This window comes from Vipera ursinii (assembly GCF_947247035.1).
Source record: "Vipera ursinii genome assembly, chromosome: 2".
Taxonomy (NCBI): Eukaryota; Metazoa; Chordata; class Lepidosauria; order Squamata; family Viperidae; genus Vipera; species Vipera ursinii.
In genome coordinates this window covers 108,565,569-108,588,331 of record NC_139513.1, presented here as the reverse complement: position 1 = coordinate 108,588,331, position 22,763 = coordinate 108,565,569, and the positions used below count along the sequence as shown (strand labels likewise).

At 40.4% G+C, this 22,763-nt stretch overlaps 1 protein-coding gene and 1 long non-coding RNA gene across 4 annotated transcripts in view; one reads left to right on the top strand and one right to left on the bottom strand.

Annotated features, from left to right (window-relative positions):
* Window positions 1–2,208: 2,208 nt before the first annotated feature.
* The window catches only part of ADGRE5 (adhesion G protein-coupled receptor E5), a 52,004-nt gene continuing 31,449 nt past the window's right edge, over window positions 2,209–22,763 (bottom strand). Inside the window, exons 7-20 of the mRNA XM_083357059.1 lie at window positions 19,239–19,382; window positions 17,480–17,529; window positions 16,094–16,186; window positions 13,662–13,830; window positions 13,138–13,251; window positions 11,101–11,321; window positions 9,945–10,115; window positions 8,354–8,542; window positions 7,499–7,716; window positions 7,052–7,118; window positions 6,019–6,110; window positions 5,561–5,729; window positions 5,187–5,294; window positions 2,209–4,179 (exon numbers count right to left, since the gene is read on the bottom strand). Coding sequence (XP_083213185.1) covers window positions 4,147–4,179; window positions 5,187–5,294; window positions 5,561–5,729; window positions 6,019–6,110; window positions 7,052–7,118; window positions 7,499–7,716; window positions 8,354–8,542; window positions 9,945–10,115; window positions 11,101–11,321; window positions 13,138–13,251; window positions 13,662–13,830; window positions 16,094–16,186; window positions 17,480–17,529; window positions 19,239–19,382 — 1,838 coding nt within the window. The 3' untranslated portion in view covers window positions 2,209–4,146. The remainder of the gene's footprint in view (window positions 4,180–5,186; window positions 5,295–5,560; window positions 5,730–6,018; window positions 6,111–7,051; window positions 7,119–7,498; window positions 7,717–8,353; window positions 8,543–9,944; window positions 10,116–11,100; window positions 11,322–13,137; window positions 13,252–13,661; window positions 13,831–16,093; window positions 16,187–17,479; window positions 17,530–19,238; window positions 19,383–22,763) is intronic.
* Window positions 5,507–22,217, top strand: LOC310636910. Of its 3 annotated transcripts, XR_014491835.1 has the most exons (5): window positions 5,567–5,629; window positions 8,295–8,468; window positions 11,262–11,406; window positions 13,167–13,280; window positions 22,072–22,217. It is a non-coding gene; the product is annotated as an uncharacterized lncRNA (long non-coding RNA). The 3 variants fall into 3 exon arrangements; XR_014491833.1 differs by lacking the exon at window positions 8,295–8,468 and having other exon boundaries at window positions 5,507–5,629; XR_014491834.1 differs by lacking the exon at window positions 13,167–13,280.

Here is a 22,763-nt window from a genome sequence, read left to right as displayed (position 1 = left end):
ACTCCCATGTTACACCTTTGCTCTGCGAGCTGCATTGGCTGCCGGTTGCCCTCCGGGTGAGATTCAAGGTGCTGGTAATGACCTACAAAGCCCTACATGGCATGGGTCCGGATTACCTACGGCAGCACCTGCTGCCATCAACTTCCCTCCGCCCTGTGCGCTCCCACAGAGAGGGCCTCCTCAGGGTGCCTCCGATCAGAGAATGTTGACTGGTGGCCCCCAGGGGGAGGGCGTTCTCTGTGGGCGCGCCAGACCTGTGGAACCACTTGCCGGTTGAGCTCCGGATGGCCCCCGACCTTCGCTCCTTCCAGCGCAATCTAAAAACCTATTTATTTGAGCAATCCGGCCTGGTCTGATGGGTTTGGGGTTGAGTTTTTAATATGGTTTTAACTATTGTATATATCGGGCATAAATTATTTAATTGTTTTTTAACTTTTGTACTTTGTTTTTTAATATTTATTGCCCTGTACACCGCCCTGAGTCCTTCGGGAGAAGGGCGGTATAAAAATTTAATAAATAAATAAATAAACTCATACCGTTAAAAAGTTTCAGGCTAGCTAACAAAATATAATGAGATTTTAATGTGTTACAATTGTTAATTGATATAGTGCTTGTAATCTGTTTCATACATAATTTGCACCTGCAGAACTACCCTGTCTTCCCCTCCCTTCTGACCCATCTCATTCCAATTTAAATTCTATGTCGGTTCAGCCCCTCCATGCATCCATGAAAGCTTAAGCCTTTTAATAAAATGTGTTATGAAATCCTTGGCACTGTCTGAGCTTGGCGATTTGCTTGCAGTCATTTCATTACCAGGTAAGGTCATTAGAGAGTGGATGTGTGATTTGCTCCCTGTTTATATATAGGCAGTTCCCAGGTTAAGAACAAGTTCTCTGTCTTTAACTTGAATTTGTATTTACAAATTCTTTAACTTGAACTCGTATTTACAAATAGACTGCCTATTATTAAAAAATGGCAGACTGTATTGTCCTTTGTCAAACCAACAGAGCACTAAAGCTGTGCGATACTTTCAGGAGTTACTGAAAGAAGATGAAAACCGCTATATATCAAAAAAAAAACACATGGTCTCATTGCTTCGTCAGAATGGGGAAGAACAATGGTGTCTGCTATTTTTAGTAATAGGCAGCCTGTTCGCATTTAAGGATTGCCCTTAAGTCAGACATTCTTAACTTAAGGACTGCCTCATGCCAGGGGTAGGCAACCTCGGCTCTTTTTATGACTCATGGAATTCTGGGAGTTGAAGTCCATGAGTCATAAAAGAGCCGAGGTTGCCTACCCCTGGCCTAGGCAGTAGTTTGCCCTGTAAGTTTTGGTGAGAATGTGATTCCCTGCTCCTCCCTTGATTAGGGTATTATTTTCTGCTTGTTTGTCTGGTGCTAATCCTTGCTTATCTGGGTGTCGGCTGATGGAAAAGATGAGTCCTGATCTTTTTGTTTCCTTAGCTTTTTTAAATTGCCTCATTTGAATGGTGTATGTGTGTTTTTTTCTTCTTCTGTGTCTGTTAATGACTAATTTGTCTGACTGCCAAGCATCCAGGAATTGCCTAGCATTTTTGGATTTAGCTTGGCCCAGAATGTTCATAATTTTTCAGTTATATGGTTAAGTCTGCTTATGTGTTGTGAGATTAAGGAATTTTCATGTCCTCTGACTGCTAGTTGGTGTTCATGGATGTACTCTCCAGTCTTCTACCTGTCCATCCTACATAATGGTTGCTATAATACTTGAATTATATGATGTAGATGGCTTCTGTTTTCTTCTTCTTGGGCTCCTGGTCTTCTGGCTTACTTATGTTTTGGACAGCTTTAATTGGTTTGTGTGCTACACTAATGCCACGTGCTTGTAACCGTGGGTTGTTTCTGATGTAAGGCAGCGTCATCCTTTTCATAGTTGTGTTGATTGTGCTATTGAGTGGTCAGGCACTTTTGATAAAGTTCTATGGGTATCCATTTTGTTGGAGGATTTTGTATATGTGGTCAGCTTCCTTTTTCTAGTATTCTTGGGTTGTTGCAGTCTTTGTACTTATGTGATTCAGAGAGCAAACTTCACACTTACTCCTACTGATGATGTTACTTAGTTGGCTAATTAAATATCTCCAAGCAAATAACTAAACTCAGACAGCACTAAAGACTACACAGTTCAACCGTGAGCTACATATATTCTCTTCTATTAAAATAGAAAAGATGCAACCAGATTTCTCTTGATTTAATTAAAAGGTGAAGGATTGAGGGGAAAAATGCTTTAAGAAAGTATGTAGGTAATTGGATAAAAATTTTTTTAAAAAAATTATACATCTTTAAAGGCACTCTTAGAGTGAATATATTTCAAGACTGGCAGTTACGGAAACAATAGTAGAAACAATAGTAGAAGCATCAGTAAAATTAATCCATCCATTTCCTCCCCACCCCATCTCAAGTACAAATTTACATATTCCAATACTACAAAAGGTGCATGCAAAGACTAGGTCTAACTGGTGAATAATTTTGGGAGCAAAATTCAGTAGAAAAATAGCTGTGAACTCTGGTGTTTTGCTATTTACATGCAAATGAGGCACACCTGGAACTGAGATACATATAAAATACAAATACCAAGCACTTTACAAAAATAAAGTTAGGAATATTGGAAACAATTCAAACCTAATTGGTCTAAACATGAAATTTTTCAATATTTTCTGGGAATGGCCACTGTAGAAAAGTTCATTAACTGCATTTAAAAAAGGAAAACTGAGTCAGCCTTGACTCCTGAAGATTTTGCATTTGTGTTGTTTCCTTATAAGAATATGGAAGAGTTTTTCCATCACTGCCTTTCGAGATATTGCTTTTAACTTTCTAATCTAACCCAAGCTCTTCTGTTCCCTGGAAGCGTTCCATCCAGATAATTAAAAAAAAACACCACCACCTCAAGTTTATAATTGTGGCTACTTGTCTGAATAAACAACATTACCTGGATTCTTGTAGCTGAGATTGTTCTATATCCTATACCCCTTTTTTGTCATTGCATCTTGTTATCACATGCAGAACTCCAGGGAACAGCAGTAAAACAACATCAAATGAAAACTCTTCCTCTATTTCCGTGCTTCTACTCAAAGGTGTCAGATATGAAGCAGCCCATGACATGCTAGATTATTTAGATCTGTCTTTTTGAGCTGAATTTGAATTTTGAGCATGGCAGACATTTAATGCACCAAGAAACATTAAAATCTTTGGGCAATGGAAAAGAACTATAATTTAAACAGTTTTATAGCAGGGGATTACTTATACCTAATTAAGCCTGGCTCAGTGTGCAAGGTTGCAAATGAAGGCTTAGTTTTCTATTAAAAATAAATAAAAGTCCTTCTACATCAAAAATTAGATCATTCGCTAAAAGGTCTGTATTTTACCTAAGCCATGTAGGCAAAATGTATGTTTCTACATTTACATACATTTTTATGTGCAGGACTATTCAGACCAGGACAATTTTATAGCTACCTAAAAAGGGACCTGGCTTTATAATCTCATTGACTGGCGAAATTCAAAATTTATATATTTTGGACAAATGTAATTCCAAAGCAAAATAATGTGAAGTTCTTTGTCCAGTCCTAAATTACAGCATCCTTCCCAGTCCTTTGCCTTAAATACACTTGATAAACCATATTTATCATCCCTCTTTCTACTTGTTTTAATAGGTACTGCAGACAATCATAGGTTTATACTTGAAAATAACTTAATAAGCATTAGGGGAAATGCTATCAGATCAGTCCATAGGCCACTTGTACTGTAGAATTCATTTCAAATTTTTGATGCATAATAGCCAGGCAGACGACTAACCAGTGTCCATGGGAAGGACCTTTTATGAAAGTGTCATATGTAGAAGTACCCTTTTAAAAAGAAATGTTCCTCTCTTTGAGAGAGAAGAGCCTCAGCATGAAAGGGAACATTTGATGAAGCCCTGTACCAATATAAGATTAATGTGGGCCTGGTTCCAGAGCTTGCTGGATGGATCCTTGCATAGGTTTCTGGCAGTTTCACTGTCCTTATTGCAGTAGGTCTGAATCAGCAGGCAATAGTTCTGTTATCCAGCCCATCTTTTCCCTGGAAATGTTTATATGCAAAGCAGCACACCTGGAATTCATTATTTCTGAAAACTCTGTTATATTCCAGATTCTTTCAAAGGTTTGGGAGACTGTGGAAGAAAAGAAAGACAGCCTTTAGAATTATCTAGTAATTGTTTGCCTCCACTGGAGTAAATATTTCATTAATTCTTGATAACAGACATGAATTTCAATAGATTTGTAAGTCCTTCTGTTTTAAGAAAGGACATTTTCCTGTCAACTTATAGGACAATGCAAACTTTACCTATGCAAATAATACAAAGTCTGTAGCACCACAGCCAGAGAATCAATTTTAAGCTCAAACTACACAGCCAATAACTTCAATTTAAATGTGAGTCATATGACTTTTAATAATCCTTGGTTAAGTGATCTGGATTCTGCTTGATTTAGAAGCCCTGAAAAACTAACCTGTCAATAATCTACAGAAACTGCTGAGATACAGTAGTCCTCAGGGGTCATGTTCTCTCTATTTTCCTACTTACAGTTATATAGTGCAGTTGGTCAGTTCTAATCTATGTTCACACTAGGTCATCTGAATATCCCTTTTCCTGTATCTCAGAGTTGCTCCCTATTTTCTTGCCCTAGGGCAGGGGTCTTCAAACTCGGCCCTTTTATGACTCATGGACTTCAACTCCCAGAATTCCTCAGCCAGCATGCCAGCATGCCTGGCTGAGGAATTCTGGGAGTTGAAGTCCATGAGTCATAAAAGGGCCGAGTTTGAAGACCCCTGCCCTAGGGTTTCTGTTCAGATTAATCCTTATGTCAAATATTTTTCCCATTATTTCACATTGACATATGTTCTCAATTATAAAATGACTGGAGAGATATCAAATACACCCACTTGCACCTCATTAGAAGCAAGCATTATTGATGATTGATTTGCACGACTTCTAAAAGCAGTAGGACAGGTGGAGAATAAAGCTGTTCCAGGTCTTGATTCAGGTTTAGTCTGATTCTTGATTGTTTTTAAAAGGACCAAGTGGAGGAACATTAAGGCCAGGCTCAAAGTCAAAACAGCATTACAGGACAGCTCCACACTCAGGGAATCTGGAGGATGAAATCTTTCACTAGCTCTTACCCTTAACGTGTTGGAACCGGATGTGGAACTGAATTCTGAATACTTGTCAGAACTCTGGGTCTTGCCACGTCTGCCCTGGCACAACCAGCGGTAATAGTCATCGCGCACCTAGACACAAACAACAACTTTAGGAAAGTGCTCTTTGTATCTGTGTCTTTTCCCTGGTTTGCACACATACACACCTTGATACTTGCCAGTCTTTGAGTCTCCCCCCCCAAACACTCAATATTATATGCCCAACTTACAGTCCAATCCTGTCTGCTGAGAAGTACATCCTATCATATCCAATATGCTTTACTCCCAAATAAATGACCAGAATATTTCAGTCTCTGAGCTGGTTCCCAACATATCTGCTTTTCTACAAATGCAGGTACCTGTTTCTTGAGTACACAGTGCAGGAGAAAGATGAAGAGACCCTGTAGGCTGTTAAAGATGGTGAAGAGGTAAGACATGACGAGGGTTTGGTTGCTGAACTGAAACAAGCCAAAGATCCAAGTGATGCCTAGAATACAGAGCTGTGCAATGGCTGTGATTGTGAGCACCCTGTAAGAAAAAGAGATTAAGGACACAACTTAACACAGGTTGCTATGGTCCCTGACCTTATGTAATGAGGACTAGCCTCAAAACAGAATGTGAAGGGCATCTATTACATCAAACAGGGCTAGGTAACAGCTTATGCCTTAATTCTCCACCAGGATTATATTAGATGGAGCTTCTGAAAACCATTTTATTAAATAAATCATTTATTATCCAAGGGGATTATTGTAATCTCACCAGTTATTAATTCCTGATCTTTTAAGACATAGACGATCACTTTTTCTTGGCTACTTACCTCTGCTTTTTTAATTTAGTCAAATCAGGGTTAATGTCAGCAAACTTCTCAGAAAGCCTCCAGACAGTAATAAGAAAGACAACAGCATTGACCTGTGCAGAAAAGATTGGATAAGGATAATCAGGCTTTGAGATGAGCACTAGCCTAAATATCACAGCTTTTCTAGCTTCCTTAATGGAAGCTTAAAGATAGAGTGTTAAGCTTTTGAAAGCTGGACAGTGTTAGAGAATTCTGCTTTAACAATTTAAATCCAAGCTGTATAGTCACCCAGGAGTCATTTCAGTTTGGTTTATTTATGTCATATAATGGGGGGGAGGGGAGAAGCATTTTAATATGACATCAGATAATACATATAAGAACTGGAGCGAATGCCTTTCTAAAGGAGAGGCAAAAGTTGTCCCTAGCAGAAGTGGTTCAAGGGACATATCGCAGGAATTGGACTACTACATCCAGAGCTACCTACAAATAATAAGATGCCTTCAAAAATAGAATAGAATAGAATAGAATAGAATAGAATAGAATAGAATAGAATAGAACAGAACAGAACAGAATAGAATAGAATAGAATAGAATAGAATAGAATAGAATAGAATAGAATAGAATAGAATAGAATAGAATAGATGGAAGGGACCTTGGAATCTTCTATTCCAACCCCCTGATCAGGCAGGATATCCTATACCATTTCAGACAAATGGCTGTGCAGTCTGTTCTTAAAAACTTCCAGTGTTGGAGCATTCACCACTTCTGGAAGCAGGTTGTTCCACTGATTAATTGTTCTAACTGTCAGGAAATTTCTCCTTAGTTCTAGGTTGCTTCTCTCTTGATTAGTTTCCATCCATTGCTTCTTCTCCTGCCTTCAGGTGCTTTGGAGAATAGCTTGACTCCCTCTTCTTTGTGGCAACCCCTGAGATACTGGAACGCTGCTATCATGTCACCCCTAGTCCTTCTCTTCATTAAACTATAATAGACAGAAGCTGGGATATTGTTCAGAGATTAACATTTTAAGTAGCTCTTGAGTATGCATTCAGCATTACCATGATGATGAAGAAGACAGGTCCCAGGAAACTCCACAAGAACCCACGTTCCCTGGAAAGCCAGCAGCTGTATGGAAAGACAGAGGGTGACTTGTTTTGTAGGCAACTGGACGTATATGGTTATTTTCTCACAGTTCATTTAGATCTGTTCTTCTGCCCCTTTAGAAATTCACTTTCCTAAGAAAGCTCACTACCGGTCATGCTGGAATGTGTAGAATGTCAATGTCAATGTCAATGTCACAGGGACTTAAGGCTGGCCACTATAGCTTCCTCTACTTGCCTGCTCAGCCCTTTTACTTCACAAGCAATTCTAGCATGACATGCACTGGAGGACCTACCGACATTCATATTCAAGACCTTGTCACCTGACCTTCAGTGCACAATACACAGATACTCTCTAGCTCATGACTGGGTGGAGGTGGATAAAGATGCAAATTCAGGACTCACTTTTTGCTGCTATATCCTTTGCTATTGATGGCAGCGGAGATGCCCACCAAGACAGCTGGGAGCCCATATCCCACAAGGAAGATGTGCCAATGTTTAAGGCTATGTGTGTTGAAGACCTGAACTACCATCAGGTAGAGCTGCACACCTTCCAGTAGCATCCAAAAGAAGACGCAGAGGAAGAAATAATGGAGCAATCCAGCAACTACAACACATGCCATCTAAAAAAGGAAAGAAAGATTAGACTCAGCTGTTCTGGTAGCAGTTTCAAAATCCAGTCTGGTCTTCAAATATCCTCCTTCTTCCCAGAGGAGGACATATTTCATATCCAGGAAAATTATGTTCAAACAGAAATGTGATGCACTCTTTATTCCTACTCCTTTAAGGTCCAACAGCACCCCTTAATACTTGTGCCTCTTGGCATTCTCACTGTTTGGTCTGTTAGGTACTCCAATCTTGAAGGAACAAGCACAGACCTTCACAATGTTAGGAACTGGACTGGACGTACAGGGTACTAACTGACCATAGAAGGAGCTGACAAACAATATTGTATTTATATGTCCATTAGGCAACTTTCCCCTATCGATGGCACTTAACCTGGACAGTGGGAAGGAGGAAAGTTAGCACCCCACTGTCAGCTAACAGGCTAGAAATTCAATCTCTCCCATATCCTCTATTAAAGCAGGGGCAGATGCATTTTTAATGATATTCTAAAAGTGGGAGGTAAGGTCTCATTTTTTTTAATGCACATTATAGAGGATTGGCCACATTAAATGGAGGATTTTTCCACTTCTTTCAGCTGTTTCCCCCAGAATACCTTCCCCAAATGCGTAATCAAAATCCTTGCCAGTTACTTACCGTATTGGTAGAAATCCCAGCGCCCAAGAAGATGACATGGGCAGCAAAGAGAGCCAGGCAAAGGTGGAGGTGTATGGTGGTGCGGATACCTCGGATGGCACGGCAGAACAGGAAGGTGAGGATGGAGAAGAATAGGCAGATCAGAGATAGAAACAGCCCAATCTTTGTGATGATAGACAGGCCCCAATCCTAGAGTAAAGACCAGTATAGGTAATTAATTAATTAAGGCAATGCAGTAGAAGTCAGGTCTAGTCGACTCTACTTGAAAGAACCTTACAGAAGCTTCGGCTAATAAAAAGCGAATGATTTAAACTTAAATTGCCAATAGCTAGTGATAATTCTTTGATGCTTCAGGAGAAGATAAGAAGAAGAAGGGCTCAAAAATCAGACTGAAAAGTAGTTGACCAGCTCAGATCTCTGGCTGAAGTGTTTTTTTGCCTCCTCTCCTTAAATACCAGGAAGCTGATTCTCCTTAAAGCAGCTAATTCCAATAAATACTTTAACCAAAATCTTGCCTTGCTACTAATTTTATCTCAATACTTTTGCTTTAAGAGCCCATCATCTTCACTACTCCCATGGTCTTGCTATTATTTTTGTAGATCCCTCAACAGTGAAGGTCCTATAGGCGCCATTTTCCCAATATTCAGGTGGAATAGGCCAGTCTTTCTAACAGCCAACCAACTGAATTGAACCAAGCCATCTGCAAAAAAAGTCTCCTTCTCTCTTTTCTTGCCATCTTTGGCTTGCTTCCACCTTCTGTCATGACATTTTCTCTGAGCCTTGGATGCCTGGATGTTCTCCTAGTGGAGGGCTACACTCCAAATGAATGAACAAACTGGTCATCCAAGGAGACACAAGATGATGGTGAGAGTGCAGCAATGGGCGGAAGTGCAAATATTTATTTATTTTGACTTTGGTGCCACCCAGCTCCAGGTTGACTCTGCATGGCTCAGCCCCATAGGCACCCAAACACTTTTCACCCGGACAGAGAAATGACGAGTTTTGTCTGTTTGCAAATGGAGCGCTTTGAAATGGAGCAATTCGCTCCATTTGCAAGCAGATGAAGCTTCCAGCCTCCTCCTGGGTGAAAAATGCGCGGTGGAGCCAGGCAGAGGCACAGGAGGGGGAGGTAGGCGATCCAGACATGCTGCGCGGCCGCCTGGCTTGTGGGAGGCTCACACAGCGGCACCGGCAGCAGGTGGAGGCAGAGGCCTGCTGCTGGTGCCGCCACGCGAGCCTCCCATGAGCCAGATGGCCGCGCAGCCCGTCTGGATCGCCTGCCTTCCCCACACCTCTGCCTTCACACTCAGACTTACCAGTCCTGTGCCAGGCGGCCGTCAGGCGCTCGCCGTCTCTTGTGCTAGTCACGTCCACCCTCTGAGGCTTATTTTCGGGTGTAAAGCTTAAATTAGGCCCACCCCCAAAAGTCACGCTAGGGCTTATTTTTGGGGTGAGTCTTATTTTCAGGGAAACACAGAGTATACAAGGAACTCCAGTTATGAATAACTAATCAATCCTACAACCATTTTTTAAAAAAAATTTCCCTGACTAAACCCAGTCCTAAGTTCTCTACTCTCTAGTTGGGACTTGCCTCCACATCATAGAAGGCCATGAGCACTGCAAAGCTGGTCAGATGTTTGCAGCTGCAATATGTCCTGTTGGCAGTACTAATGTTCAGACGTACACAACCTTCTTGAGACCAATTTCCACCCGTTTCAGTGGGCTTCCAAAAAGCACAAATCACCTTCACAGCATTTGATTCCTAGAAGGGAAAAAATAGGAATATGGGGACAGGATGAATGAGCCAATATTATCAAATACATACAAATTTGAACTCTGCGTATATTGTCAGCCTTCCCAGCAGAGCAGACAGGAAACATGACCAGATGAGCTAATCCTACTTTACTATCAGGCTATATTAACAGAGTCTTGCAAATCTACAGGTAAAAATCTGCTGACTCCTTTGCAGTCTGAGATATTAGGGAGGGTCTTTTCTGAGCCTCTTGCTCCATCCAGTACAGGTAATCCTTGACTTAAGGACCATTCATTTCATAATAATTCAAAGATTCAACAGCCTTGGAGAAAGTGACTTACAACCCCTCCTCAAAGTTGCACCAACCCTACAGTCACATGACTGCAGTTCAGGCGCTTGGCAACCAGCTTGCATTTACAATGTTTGCAGGGTCTTGCCATCATGGGATCATGGTTTGCAACTTCCCAACCAGCCAAGTCGATTGAGGAAGCTGTATTTGCTAAATAACTACATGGTTCACTTAACAGCCACATGATTTGCTTAATGACCACAGTAAAAATGGACATAAAATGAGGTGTGGACATGAGATGACTCACTTATGACTGCATGCCTTAGTGACTAAAATTGTGGTCTCAATTGCAGTTGTAAGTTAAGGATTATTTTTATCCAGCTGCGTGCTATGTCCTCTCTGATCTGACCATTCCAAAGGCCGCATCTCTACACTGGTCTACCAAGGTCTTTCCCACATATTATTACACATACAGAAAGCAAGAAAAGCAGACAAATTGGGCTTCCAGGTCTTTAATGTGAATTAGTGTCAAAATCCGTCCAACAGCTCACTTCTGAGTGTGGCTAAGTAGAAGACAAACTATATAGTACTTTCTCTCCAGGAAAGGTTGTTTCCTTGGTTAAATGGCTCTTACGGGAGTAACAAAAGGATATACTATTGCCATTCTCTAGATCCAGGGAAGACAAAGAAGAAATGGATACTCACTGGTTTGGGATGATTAAAGGAGAATGTGACGGAATTGTTTAGGGCAGTGGTCTCATTATGGCCTAGAAAAGCAGATGCCACCTTGGACAATACTTTATAGTTGGGCTTGTCGGTCTCTTGCTTTGACTTCACAATTTGCTCCCAGTCGCTTCCTTCAACAGGTGCACCTGTCAGGATGGATCCCAGGTTTTGATAAGACAGGAGGCCAACAACACTGGGGCCTGAAAAGGGAAGAGTGATTGAGATGTGAGGATGCAGAAGCTGCTGGGATGAGACAACCCAATGGTGGTCCACAGTACATAAGCAGTGAGTGGATTCTGTCTGTTTAAGCTGCCAATGGAGAGAAATAGTATGTCCAAATTCAGGTCTATGTGGAAAAATAATCTTTGCAAACAAAGAACTAGCAAACTAGGGAATTTTCTCTTGGACAATCTACCTTGGAAAGATATTCATATAGAATTTTTTGATACTCCTCTCTCTCTCCATAGTGTCATTGTACAATTGCCAGTTAACAATTGTTGTGGTATTAATAATTTATTCCGTTGCTCTAGATATTTGAATTCTGTACAGAATTTAACTGTCATTTTTAAGAATTTAAAGAATATAGTATATTCAATTGCTTATTGGAATAATGGCAAATTATAATTTTAATGTATTTGTATATCCCTAGTTTATTCACCTGATTCTATTCCTTTGCCTTTTTTGTGCCTTTTCCTTCTGTTTATATATTTTATCCACGTTCAATAATATATATATTATTGTGGTCATATATCATTTAGTTTTAAGAAACCTATCAACACAAAAAACTGCCTGTCATTTCTTCAAAACTTATGAATTGTCTTGCATCAGACTGAATGTCCATCTAGTTTATCATTCTGTTGATAGACATGAATAAAGAGATGTTTCTAGGAAACACAAGCAGAGACAGTCTTTCCCTTAAATTCTCTAACTCCCAACATTATTTAGAAATATTTCAGAAATATGAATTGCTCTATTCTTCATCCTGTCAAACAACTTCAAAAAACTATTTCTTCACCGTACATTTACACCCAGCGTTGTACATTCCATACATTTAAATCCAACATTGTGTCCTGAACATTTTCCTAATTAAATTCCTTTGAGCATCCCTCTCATCTAATATAGTAAGAAGAAGAAGAAAAATGATCTTTCCTCTTGCCATTATTTTTCTTAAAATAAAACACTGACATGTCTTCACAATCAGTTGTTTTCCAGTATTTCACTTTTCTTCACAATGTCCAGAACACCTGCAAAGCAAATGCTGCCAAGTTTTCCCCTCTCCTGGCCCACCCTGGTTCCTTATTTCTATTTATCTGCCCATTCCCTTGGATAGGCAATCTATGGCTCAAAGAAACCTATTTCTCTGCCTACGTGATGAAGGGTGAGGCAGAAGAGGAACGGATCCACAGGTCTATTAAGAAAAAGAAGGCAAGGAGAAGGAAGGCCAGAAGATGGTAGAGGACAGGAAGGCCTGGAGGAACGTGGTCCATGGGGTCGCAATGGGTCGGACACGACTTCGCAGCTAACAACAACAACAAGAAGAAGGAAGGCAGGAGAGTAAGAAAGAAAATCGCTCTGCAGCGACCTATATCTCTGGCAAGAACTCTTCTGTAGCAGCCTGCTGAAAGACAGCAAGTTCCACCTTCCACTGACATACGTTTCTCATCTAATTACTCCTAAGACAGGGGTAGGCAACCTCGGCTCTTTTATGACTCACGAACTTCAACTCCCAGAATTCCTGAGTCAGCACAGCTGACTCAGGAATTCTGGGAGTTGAAGTCCGTGAGTCATAAAAGAGCCGAGGTTGCCTACCCCTGTCCTAAGACAATGTGGCTTCCCAAAGGGAAGAGAACTTCTCTCCCAGGCCCAAAGTCTGTCCCAGAAGCTCTGACCCCCAAGAAGAGCTCTTCCCTTCTGCTGCCTTCTCCCTCGGCTTTTCCAGCCCATTACGGGCATTCTGTTCCTTCTCACAGCATACCCCGCAGACAAGCCCTCGGTTGCCCTGCCGCAGCTTTTTACCTTCTCCCTTCTTGCTTGCTTCTTCCCAGCTTACTTCCATCTGTGTGTCCTCCAGCCACAGTTGCGCCAGACCTTGGCTTGTGTTCTCAGCTGTCCTGATTTCCATCACCAGCTCTATTACGAAAGAAAAGGAAGATGACAAGGTTAGTAGGGAACAGGAAAGGGCAAGTGGCAGGGTCTCTGAAACAAACATCACTTTCCTCAAAATATTCCAACTATTCAAGCAACAGATTTACTCAGCAAGGGGCGGGGGGGGGGAGGAGGAGAGAAATATATCATAAAGCAGAATGAAACTGGGGAAGGAGAGCTAATTTCATATTTCAAAAGTGTCCTCCTCCTCCTCCTTAAATATGCTGCAGTATAACTCCCAATATTCCCTATCAGGCACAGTCGAATTCATCTGAAAGGCACCACATTAGGGGTGGCTAAGACACAAAGGAGGTGTCATTGCAGTCAATAAAGGAGAGAATTCCTGGGCAAGGTCCTGAAGGAAATCTCAAATAACTCCAACTCTGTATACTAACTTGTGCCTGCTCTGGGCTTGATGGTGGTGGTTCCACTGGGTAGGGCAAACGCAAACATCCTGAGCCTGGCCTCCATCAGCTCCATGATCTTAGTCGCCACCTGCTGACTTTGCTGCTTATTCTCAGCCTCCATCAAGTTCAACAGATTGTCCACTTTGTCCAGTGTTTCCTAAAACATGTTGACATTTGTGTTTATGAGAAAAGCTGGCACTCAGAGACACTGAGTCATTGTTAAATCCACTGTACATAGATAAGCACAGGAATGGGGAACTCCAGTGGGATTTTTGAGCATGTAAAATCTAAGAAATAATCTGCCTCTTTACCAGCAGCCAACTGAATATGCCTGGTGATGTCTCCTTTGTTATCACATTAAAAGATTCTTTTAATTAAAAGGTAATCTAGCACGCTATAAAGCAGAGCACTGGTATCGAGCATCATATTTGTGGCCATGAATGCCTCTGGGTCCTACTTAGAATGTACAGTTTTTGGAGAAAAGAAGAAAAATGCTTTATTGGAGGGGTGTCCTTCCACTCCCCCCAAAGGACAAATGCTGAGATGGAAAAAGAATCTTTTCTGATCTGTAGGGACTACGAGTGGTCAAGGCCTCCACTGGAGCCATTTGATGGGTGAGCCACATTTTGACCCCATAGGGTTGAGGATCCACAGATGAGAATACGAGCTAATGTGTTACAGCATCAGCTTTCCGCCAAACAGCTAGAAAGTACTTGAGTGACAAAACCAAAGAAAAACAAAACAAAACAACCCAAACAAGATTGGTGTCTCCTCAAAATTGGCTATCAAACTATAATCTCCCCATTTTTACAGTAAAATTATTTCAGCTTTTCCCACCTTTATTATTTAAGACAAATTAAATATATTAGTTTATACATTGATTTGTATCCTCTTACATTACATAAATCAGACATGTCAAACACAAGGCCCGGGGGCCGGATCCGGCCCGCAAAGTGGTTTCATGTGGCCCGTGAAGCCATCCTGGAAACAGTGAGGGAATGGCCCCCACTGCCTTGGCCCTGGCCCAGAGACCCTCCTTCTGCCAGAGACCCTCAGATCTGTCCCACTCCTGCCCAGGCCCCCATAGGCACCCCTGATGTGAACGATGTAGAGCTGGCCACGCCCACCCAGTAGGCCACGCCCACTCCAGCCACGCCCACCCAGTAGGCCACGCTCACCCTGGCCACACCCACCCGGCCCCCTGAGGGCAACCACAATGCTGATGTGGCCCTCAATGAAATTGAGTTTGACACCCCTGACATAAATGATCACCCTAAGAACAGCAATAGTAAACAGCAAGCTTCATCCCCCTGCATTCTTTATGAAATGGGCATTTTAGTGATATGAAAACTGTTTCCTTCCTCATTAACAACTGGCTGGGATCTATTTAGAAATTCACAAGTAAAGGATCTATAAACACAGCTCCAGCCAGGAGTCTGTCAATAAAAACGATGGTAATGCTGTTATAGAGTACATGTTTCTATATACTACGGATACTCACTTGAATTAATTTTTGCATGGATTTTAACTCCAACTCAAATATTTTTCCCTTGCTTTTTAGAAGTGATATAAAATAGTACATGTGACTGGAATAGCAATAGTTTTAGTTGTTGTTTACGTTTTAAAGGTATTCATGTAAGAGTATTATTCTACATTATTTTGGGAGGCAGAAATATCTTTCTCAGAGTTAACTGCTGGTGACAGGGATTTATTTACCTGTTTGCTAACTTCAGAATATTTGCATGCAGCTTCTGTGGTTCCAGAATAAAAGTTTTGTCTATCAACATCTATTTGATGCCACCACCACTTTTCTTTTTCTCTCACTCCTTCTCCCTGGCCATCTTTCATATGAAGCCCACAGCTGGGACTGGTCTTAAAACAGCCTCTAAACTAAGCTGACCTGCCAGCATTGAGCAATCCTTGTTTGTGTTAAGTGATGGAGAAGGGGTGGATGGCGCAGGGAATCTTCAGATAGAAGAGAAGTTGGAAGGCAGGGATGCAAATGAAGAAGGCTAAGACAGGGTCTGCAGCAATGGGAAGCAGAGGTTTCTTGGCTGTGGGAGAAATTAAAGGCTTGCCTAAAAGATGTGAACCCGGCTGCTGCTTCTTTTGTATCATATCTAGAATGATGGTTCATTTATTGGAGAGTGGAAGGAAATACTCACACACAGATGCATAAAAGATCCATTGTTGTTTGACTAGCATATGATAACTGGCTACCCTTTTAGATTGGGATGTTGTGCAATCATGTGCAATGTGAAAAATGCCGAAGATATGAACTGCGTTAGTCTTAATACACGATGGATGCAGGGTAGGCAGGGCAGGGAGCTTCCTTCAATGCATCTCCTGTCAGCTTGTTTTCTTACATATTTTCTCAAGTTGCCTTTTCGTGTAAGTCAGTAACTAAACTGAAAACATACCCACAAATGCCTCTTCGAATCCATTTGGCTGCTCACATTTGGCGGTGAACCAAAGAGGTTTCCCAGCTGAGTAGTAATGTTGCAAAGGAAACTCTGCAAAGCAACACCCGGCAAACACCATTAGGGGACAAGGATGAGGGGGAGAACCATGATGAAGAAATATGAAATACAAAATATGAATATGAAATATGACACACACGCACACTATACACTGGATAGAAAACTACAGTTTCAAAAGCCCTATTAACCAACAAATACATTTCAAGAATAAAATTCCAGGAGAACAATTTCCACAAATGCTATAATCTGCCCTTCTCTGTCTTAACGAACAAATAAACCAGCACTAGGTATATTTAAGGCTCTCAGAGATTTGGATCCAAGCTCCAAATAAGCATGAGAGAACATGAGAGCATGGCTATACTGTGATGTCTTGAAACAGCAGCATCTTTCCCCAATATCATATGCTTGAGTCCAATTCTGCAGAGATCTAATCCCGACGCACCACAAATGTAGAAATCATGTACTGTATTTATTTATTTATTTATTTATTTATTTATTTATTTTATTGCATTTATATACCGCCCTTTCCCTGAGGACTCAGGGCGGTTTACAGGGAGTTAAAAATCAACCATACAAAAGTTAAAACCCAATTTAAAAAATATTAAATCAACCCTGTACTATTAAAAACCCCAATTAAAATGAACGTCTCCTCAGCCTGGGCCCGAGAGCTCAAAGAGCCAGGTCTTCAGGCCCCGGCGGAATGATCGGAGGTCGGGGGCAGTCCTCAGCTCCACCGGCAGCTGGTTCCAGAGGGCAGGCGCCCCCACTGAAAGGCCCTATCCCTGGGTGTCACCCGCCGGCAATCTCTTACCGGCGGGACCCTGAGCAGACCCTCCCTGTGGGAGCGCACTGGGCGAAGGGCGTTTGATGCCGGCAGCAGGTGTTCCCTCAAATACCCCGGACCCAGGCCATGTATGCCATTTAATTCACTATCCTGAAAAATCCTACCGTGTTTTCTTTAAAAAAACAACCCTATCTTCTGATCCTTAAGATTACAAGGCAAAACACAGACAAACTCTTAGTAATTACTAGGTTGAGGCAGTTCAGTGAGATAACTACATGCAACTCTTCACAATTTGCTTAACCAAGGCAAATCATGTCATTAAATTGTATTGTAATGTTAGGTGTTGTTATTGCTGTTTATTTAAAAAGCCATTAGGCTGCTGTTCGGGAGGCAATGATTTGGTCAAGTTAGAAAACAAACCCCTAAGTTAAATACTGTTACATCCAGAGATGTGGTGGCCATTCCATCAAAAGGGAAATTTAGTATTATTTACATACCATAAATTTAATCCTGACTTCAAGATCTAAGCATTTAGGACTCACCTGTTTATCTGAACAGTTATTCCATGAAGGTATGATGGGATAGTTGAATTCTGGGGACAGAACAAACAATTTATGGAGAAATGTTTTTTTAAAAAAAATTCTAAAAATCTCTTCATTTTACTTATTTTCCGAAGCGTGCTAGGTTATACTTTTTATTGATCAGATCACTTTATCTATTTCTGAGTGGAAACTAATAGGACCAAGTCTCAGGGCGCTGTGAAAAAAGATCTTGCTTTGCCCTAATAATGCAACTGAAGAGAAACTATGCTTGGTACTTTTCTTTTATTCAATGCTTTTTATTGCTTTGTTCCTCTTAATGGTGCCACAAGGCAAATCGCTATTAGTCTATTAAAAAAAAAAGGTTGAACGAGATTTGCCAAAAATCATCATGCAGGTGAAGGGCAGAAGTTTTCCAGCAACATTTAATCCAGAGAAACGGTGTGGCACAGAAACAGCACGACAGAGGCAAATAGGGGATGAGAAAACGGTTGTTCTGCATATATAAAAGGCCCAAGGTTTGGTCCCTGGAAAGGATGGAAGAGGCACCATTCTTTCGCTTGCTGGGTTGGTACAGCTGCACATTTGTCATGGCTTGTTTTCTGAATGTGACCCAACTGTTGGCTCTTGCTCCAAAAATGTAAAAGCCTGAATACTAGGAGCAGCATAAAATATGTTTAAACATGAGACAGGGAACTACAATTTGAGATTTTTCTCTGATGATGACTTGCTGAGTTGCTAAGTCTGGTAATCCATATCTAACCAGGACTATGCTGGAATATATTTTAAGAAATTTTAACTGCGTGAAGCCTGTTTGTCGAATCATACTGGCCGCATAGATTTTCCCATCTGAACTGCTGGGTTCAGGGCTCTGGCTAGCAATGCTCCTAACCCCAGAACGGCCTTAATGAGGCAGAACTGGAGAACAGAGGGGGGCTAATTGTAGCCAATCACTTAAGCTGTAAGATACAGCTGTCAAACCAGAATTCCAGGGGGGTGGAAACTTGTCACCCCTGCAGAGATGAGCCATCAGTGGAAGCTGTAAGAAAATAATGTGCCCAGGTAGCCGAAGTAGATGTGGCTTGAACAGAAAATGATCACTCTTAACAGGTCTAGAATCAAATTGTTTTTATATGCAGGGAGCCAGTAAAACAAGCTGAGCAAGGAAAGCAGTTCCCGTTATATTGAGACAATCAATGTACCTTTTAAAATTATTTTTCCCTTGCCTGAATTTAATTTTATTATGATAAATATAAACCAAATTATAATGCTATTTTAAGGCAAACACAGCAAGCATGCAATTTTTAAAATTTAAGACAACGATGATCGAGAAATATAAGCTAACATGAAAGTCCCTTCGCATACTGTCTGTAAAAAACAAGAACAAAGCTGACCAAAAGGACAGAAAGGACAGAAAAAAAAAGATTTAACAATCTAGGAAGCCAACTACTTTATTAGATAAGATGGGGTGAAAAATTAAGCCAAAGAAGATTTGAACCTTGCCTTTATGAAAAAAGCTACTTTTTGTTTTATCTCAATTGCTGAAATGCTTTTGATAATGGTTTCCAAGTTTCTTCAATAAATCTCATTTATTCTCAGTTCTTGGACCGTCTTATGTAGGGGAAATTAGCTAAGTGATTCCAGCCCTGCCTGTAGCTTGTTGCCTAACAATAAGCTCCCGTGTGGTTTGAGCCATTGTGGGGCTGTTCTCTGTAAAAAGGCTGCTTCTGCCCTTAATTTCATCTTCTCCTTTCGAATTTACCTTTGCATTTTATCTTTGTTTTATTCTCCTGGACAGCATTGGAATATTGGAAATATCCTGGCGGGCAGTAACATGAATAACTTCCTTCATAGTTGACGCAATGGGCAGTTTCATCGCAAGCATTTCCATTACACTCATTAAAATCTGTTAAAAACAAAAGAGGGATGAATATAAAACTAATGTAAGACTACTTAATGCAAGAAAGGAAAATGAGAAGGGTTGGGTCCAGAATATTCAAGAACCAATAACGATGGATACTTGGGAAACAATCTGGGTCAGAAATGTAAAATTTACACAGGCACAAAATTTAAGAAAGAATTTTTATAAGATGTTTTATAGATGGCATTTAGATCCTAAGAAATTGGCATCTATATATCCAAATTATCAGCCTAAATGCTGGAGGTGTGGTTGAGATGATGCAACGTATTATCGTATATGGTGGACTTGTAAAAAAGTAAAAGCTTTTTGGATTAAAATTTGGTGGAATATGCAGAAGATATTTAAGAAAAAGATAAAGTTTTCTCCACAATTATTTTTGCTGGGTATTACTATAGACTGTACTGCTATAGAAACTAAATTGATGTTGAATTTAATAACGGCAGCAAGACTTTTGGTAGCACAATATTGGAAGAAGGAAGATTTGCCTACTATAGAAGAATGGACTTTAAAAGTTTCGAACCTGGCAGAAATGGCAAAAATCTCCACATATTTGAAAGATCATTCGCAACAAAGATATATTTTGGAATGGAGAAGATGGATTGATTATATCCAGAATAAATATGGGACTAAAAAGTTTCATTTAGCATTTGAATAAGTATTAGATTTATAAGATATGTTATTATTTAGTTATTTTTAAGGAGAGTTACAGTGCGATAGGACTTAAAGTGTTATAGCTCGTTAGCATATTATAGTTTAAGATTGTTAGGGTTAATACCCTGTATTTGCTCTGGGAAGTCGGGGGGGGGGGAGGGAGAGGGAGGGACGGGTTTTTATGTTTAAAATGTATTTGTAAAACTCTTTAATAAAAAAAAGAAAAAAAGAAAAAAAAGGAAAATGAGAAGGGAAAAAAAACCCCAACTAAATAAAAAAGCTCAGACTTGTTACAAGTATTCTGCCTGTGAGGTATTCTGTACGTCTGACATTCTAATCATGCTTCCATAAACCAATATAACACATCCACACGGATGGCAACAGACCAAGGTATATATATATATCAGTTTGTCTTTAAATTGGAGCTGATAGCCTCTCTCTAGGACAGGGGTAGGCAACCTCGGCTCTTTTATGAGTCATGGACTTCAACTCCCAGAATTCCTGAGCCGGCTGGCTCAGGAATTCTGGGAATTGAAGTCCATGAGTCATAAAAGAGCCGAGATTGCCTACCCCTGCTCTAGGACAAGCTTCTGAAAAGGAATGGGAAATTGCTCCATGATCATAAAACATGGCCCACCGTGTGTTCCAAATACTTTCCTGGTTATAGAAGTGAAACTGTAAGCCTCAGTATGTGCAAATGTTGATGTATAAATTAGAATCACAGGACACTTAGCTTTGACAATTTTGTAGAGGTATTTTAAAAAGTGCCATTAAACATTTATAGGTAATCCTCGACTTACGACAGTTCATTAAGTGACTATTCGAAGTTACAACTGTACTGAAAAAAGTGACTTGTGACCATTTTCACACTTAAGACTGTTGCAGCATCCCCTTGGTCACGTGATCAAAATTCAGACCCTTGGCAACTGGCTCATATTTATGACGGTTGCAGTGTCCCGGGGTCATGTGATCTCCTTTTGCGAACTTCTGACAAGCAAAGTCAATGGGGAAGCCAGATTCGCTTAACAACCATGTTACTAATTTAACAGCTGCAGTGATTCACTTAACAACTGTGGCAAGAAAGGTCGTAAAAAGGGGCAAAATCCACTTAACAAATGTTTCGCTTAGAAATGGAAATTTGGGGCTCCACTGTGGTCATAAGGTGAGGATTGCCTGTACTTATATATTCAGAACCTATTCACTGAGAGGTTTTGCAGATGATTTGGGTTTGATTTTACAAGACCCCCAGAAAGGGACTGAGTTTTTGATAAAAATTTTTTGAGAGACTTTAGTAGACTAACAGATTTCAGGATTGATAAATAGGTTTGTAAAAAAAATGTGACTATACAAAATCAAGACAATCTGATGAAAAAAATTAATAAAAAGGTTAAATATTTGAGTTATCTTGACTAATATGAATTGTATGTTGTTTGAAAATAACTAATGAAGTTAGAAATGATATATTGACATGGGAAACTTACAAGTGTGATTTTTGGGAAGAGTTTCGATGATTAAAGAGAATATTTTACCTTATCCCAGACACCTTACCCATACTGATGATTTATATACCATTTAAGCAATGGCAAGAATGTTATCTTGCTCCATTGCCTCAAAAAATACCTCAACCCATAGGCTGATGTGGACAATTACCAAATAATTTTCAAATAGTATGATTTTTCTCAGCCTCTTCTCTCATGTGATACACAAGCCCCTCAAAGATAGTCATCTCTTTATGATATGTACTGTAGTTTCCAGCCAGACTGTGAACAGATGGCAACCAGGAGTAAACCAAGATATTTTGCTGCCCAAGCTAAAACAATCACATCTTCTCATCACTCTAGATTCTTGAAATTTTAAACTAACATAATTGGCAATTGCATCTTATTTCAGCATTGCAGATAGAACAGTTGTCCTCCACTGATGCTGAGGGAATTGACTGGCAAGTCACTCTGCCTGGGATCATAAAACTTTTCTCCTAATTCCTCAACACTATTGAGTAACTATTCACTTCTCATTCCCTTAGGTACAGCTGCTTGGATCACAAGGACACAGGGCATGGACAATGTATATCACAACGTATGTCATGGATGATCGTCATATCCCTGCTTGCTCCATGAAAGATCTTTCCCAACGTCTTTTTGATCCATTAAAAAATGAGCAAGATGCCTTTTGACAATTTTCAGCTATTTAATGTAACTTTTCCTGACTAAACAACAGGAATTAATTTTCTTCCATTTTAACCTTATGAATGGACAAAATGAAGCTATTGGACAAACCGAGACAACAGATACTAGTTTCTCTGATTTGATCTCCAGGCCTGTTGTGACTATGTAACTTCTGTAATTCGAATCCCAGCCACTCTGTGGAATTCTAGGAGTTCTAGACACAGCACATTTGGAGGATGCCAGCTGGCAAAGGCTTATGTAAGAAAGCCAGCCACTGCCAAGCTCTTACTAGAAAGAGAGACACTCGTGACTTCAAACAGCACAAACATGTTCTGAAGTAAAACCTCAAACATATATGATTGAAAAGAAACCGATTCTCCATAATAATTCATGCCCCAAACATTGCAGTTTCTAAAAATGTTTCAAATAATAGTCCACAATCATGGTTATTTTAAAGATAAATACTTTTCTCATAAGTCTTGTTTTGTTTGGCAACTTCAAGAGCAGGGTCCTTGGTGCTCTCTGAGCTTGTTTGCTTTTTTGCAGATAT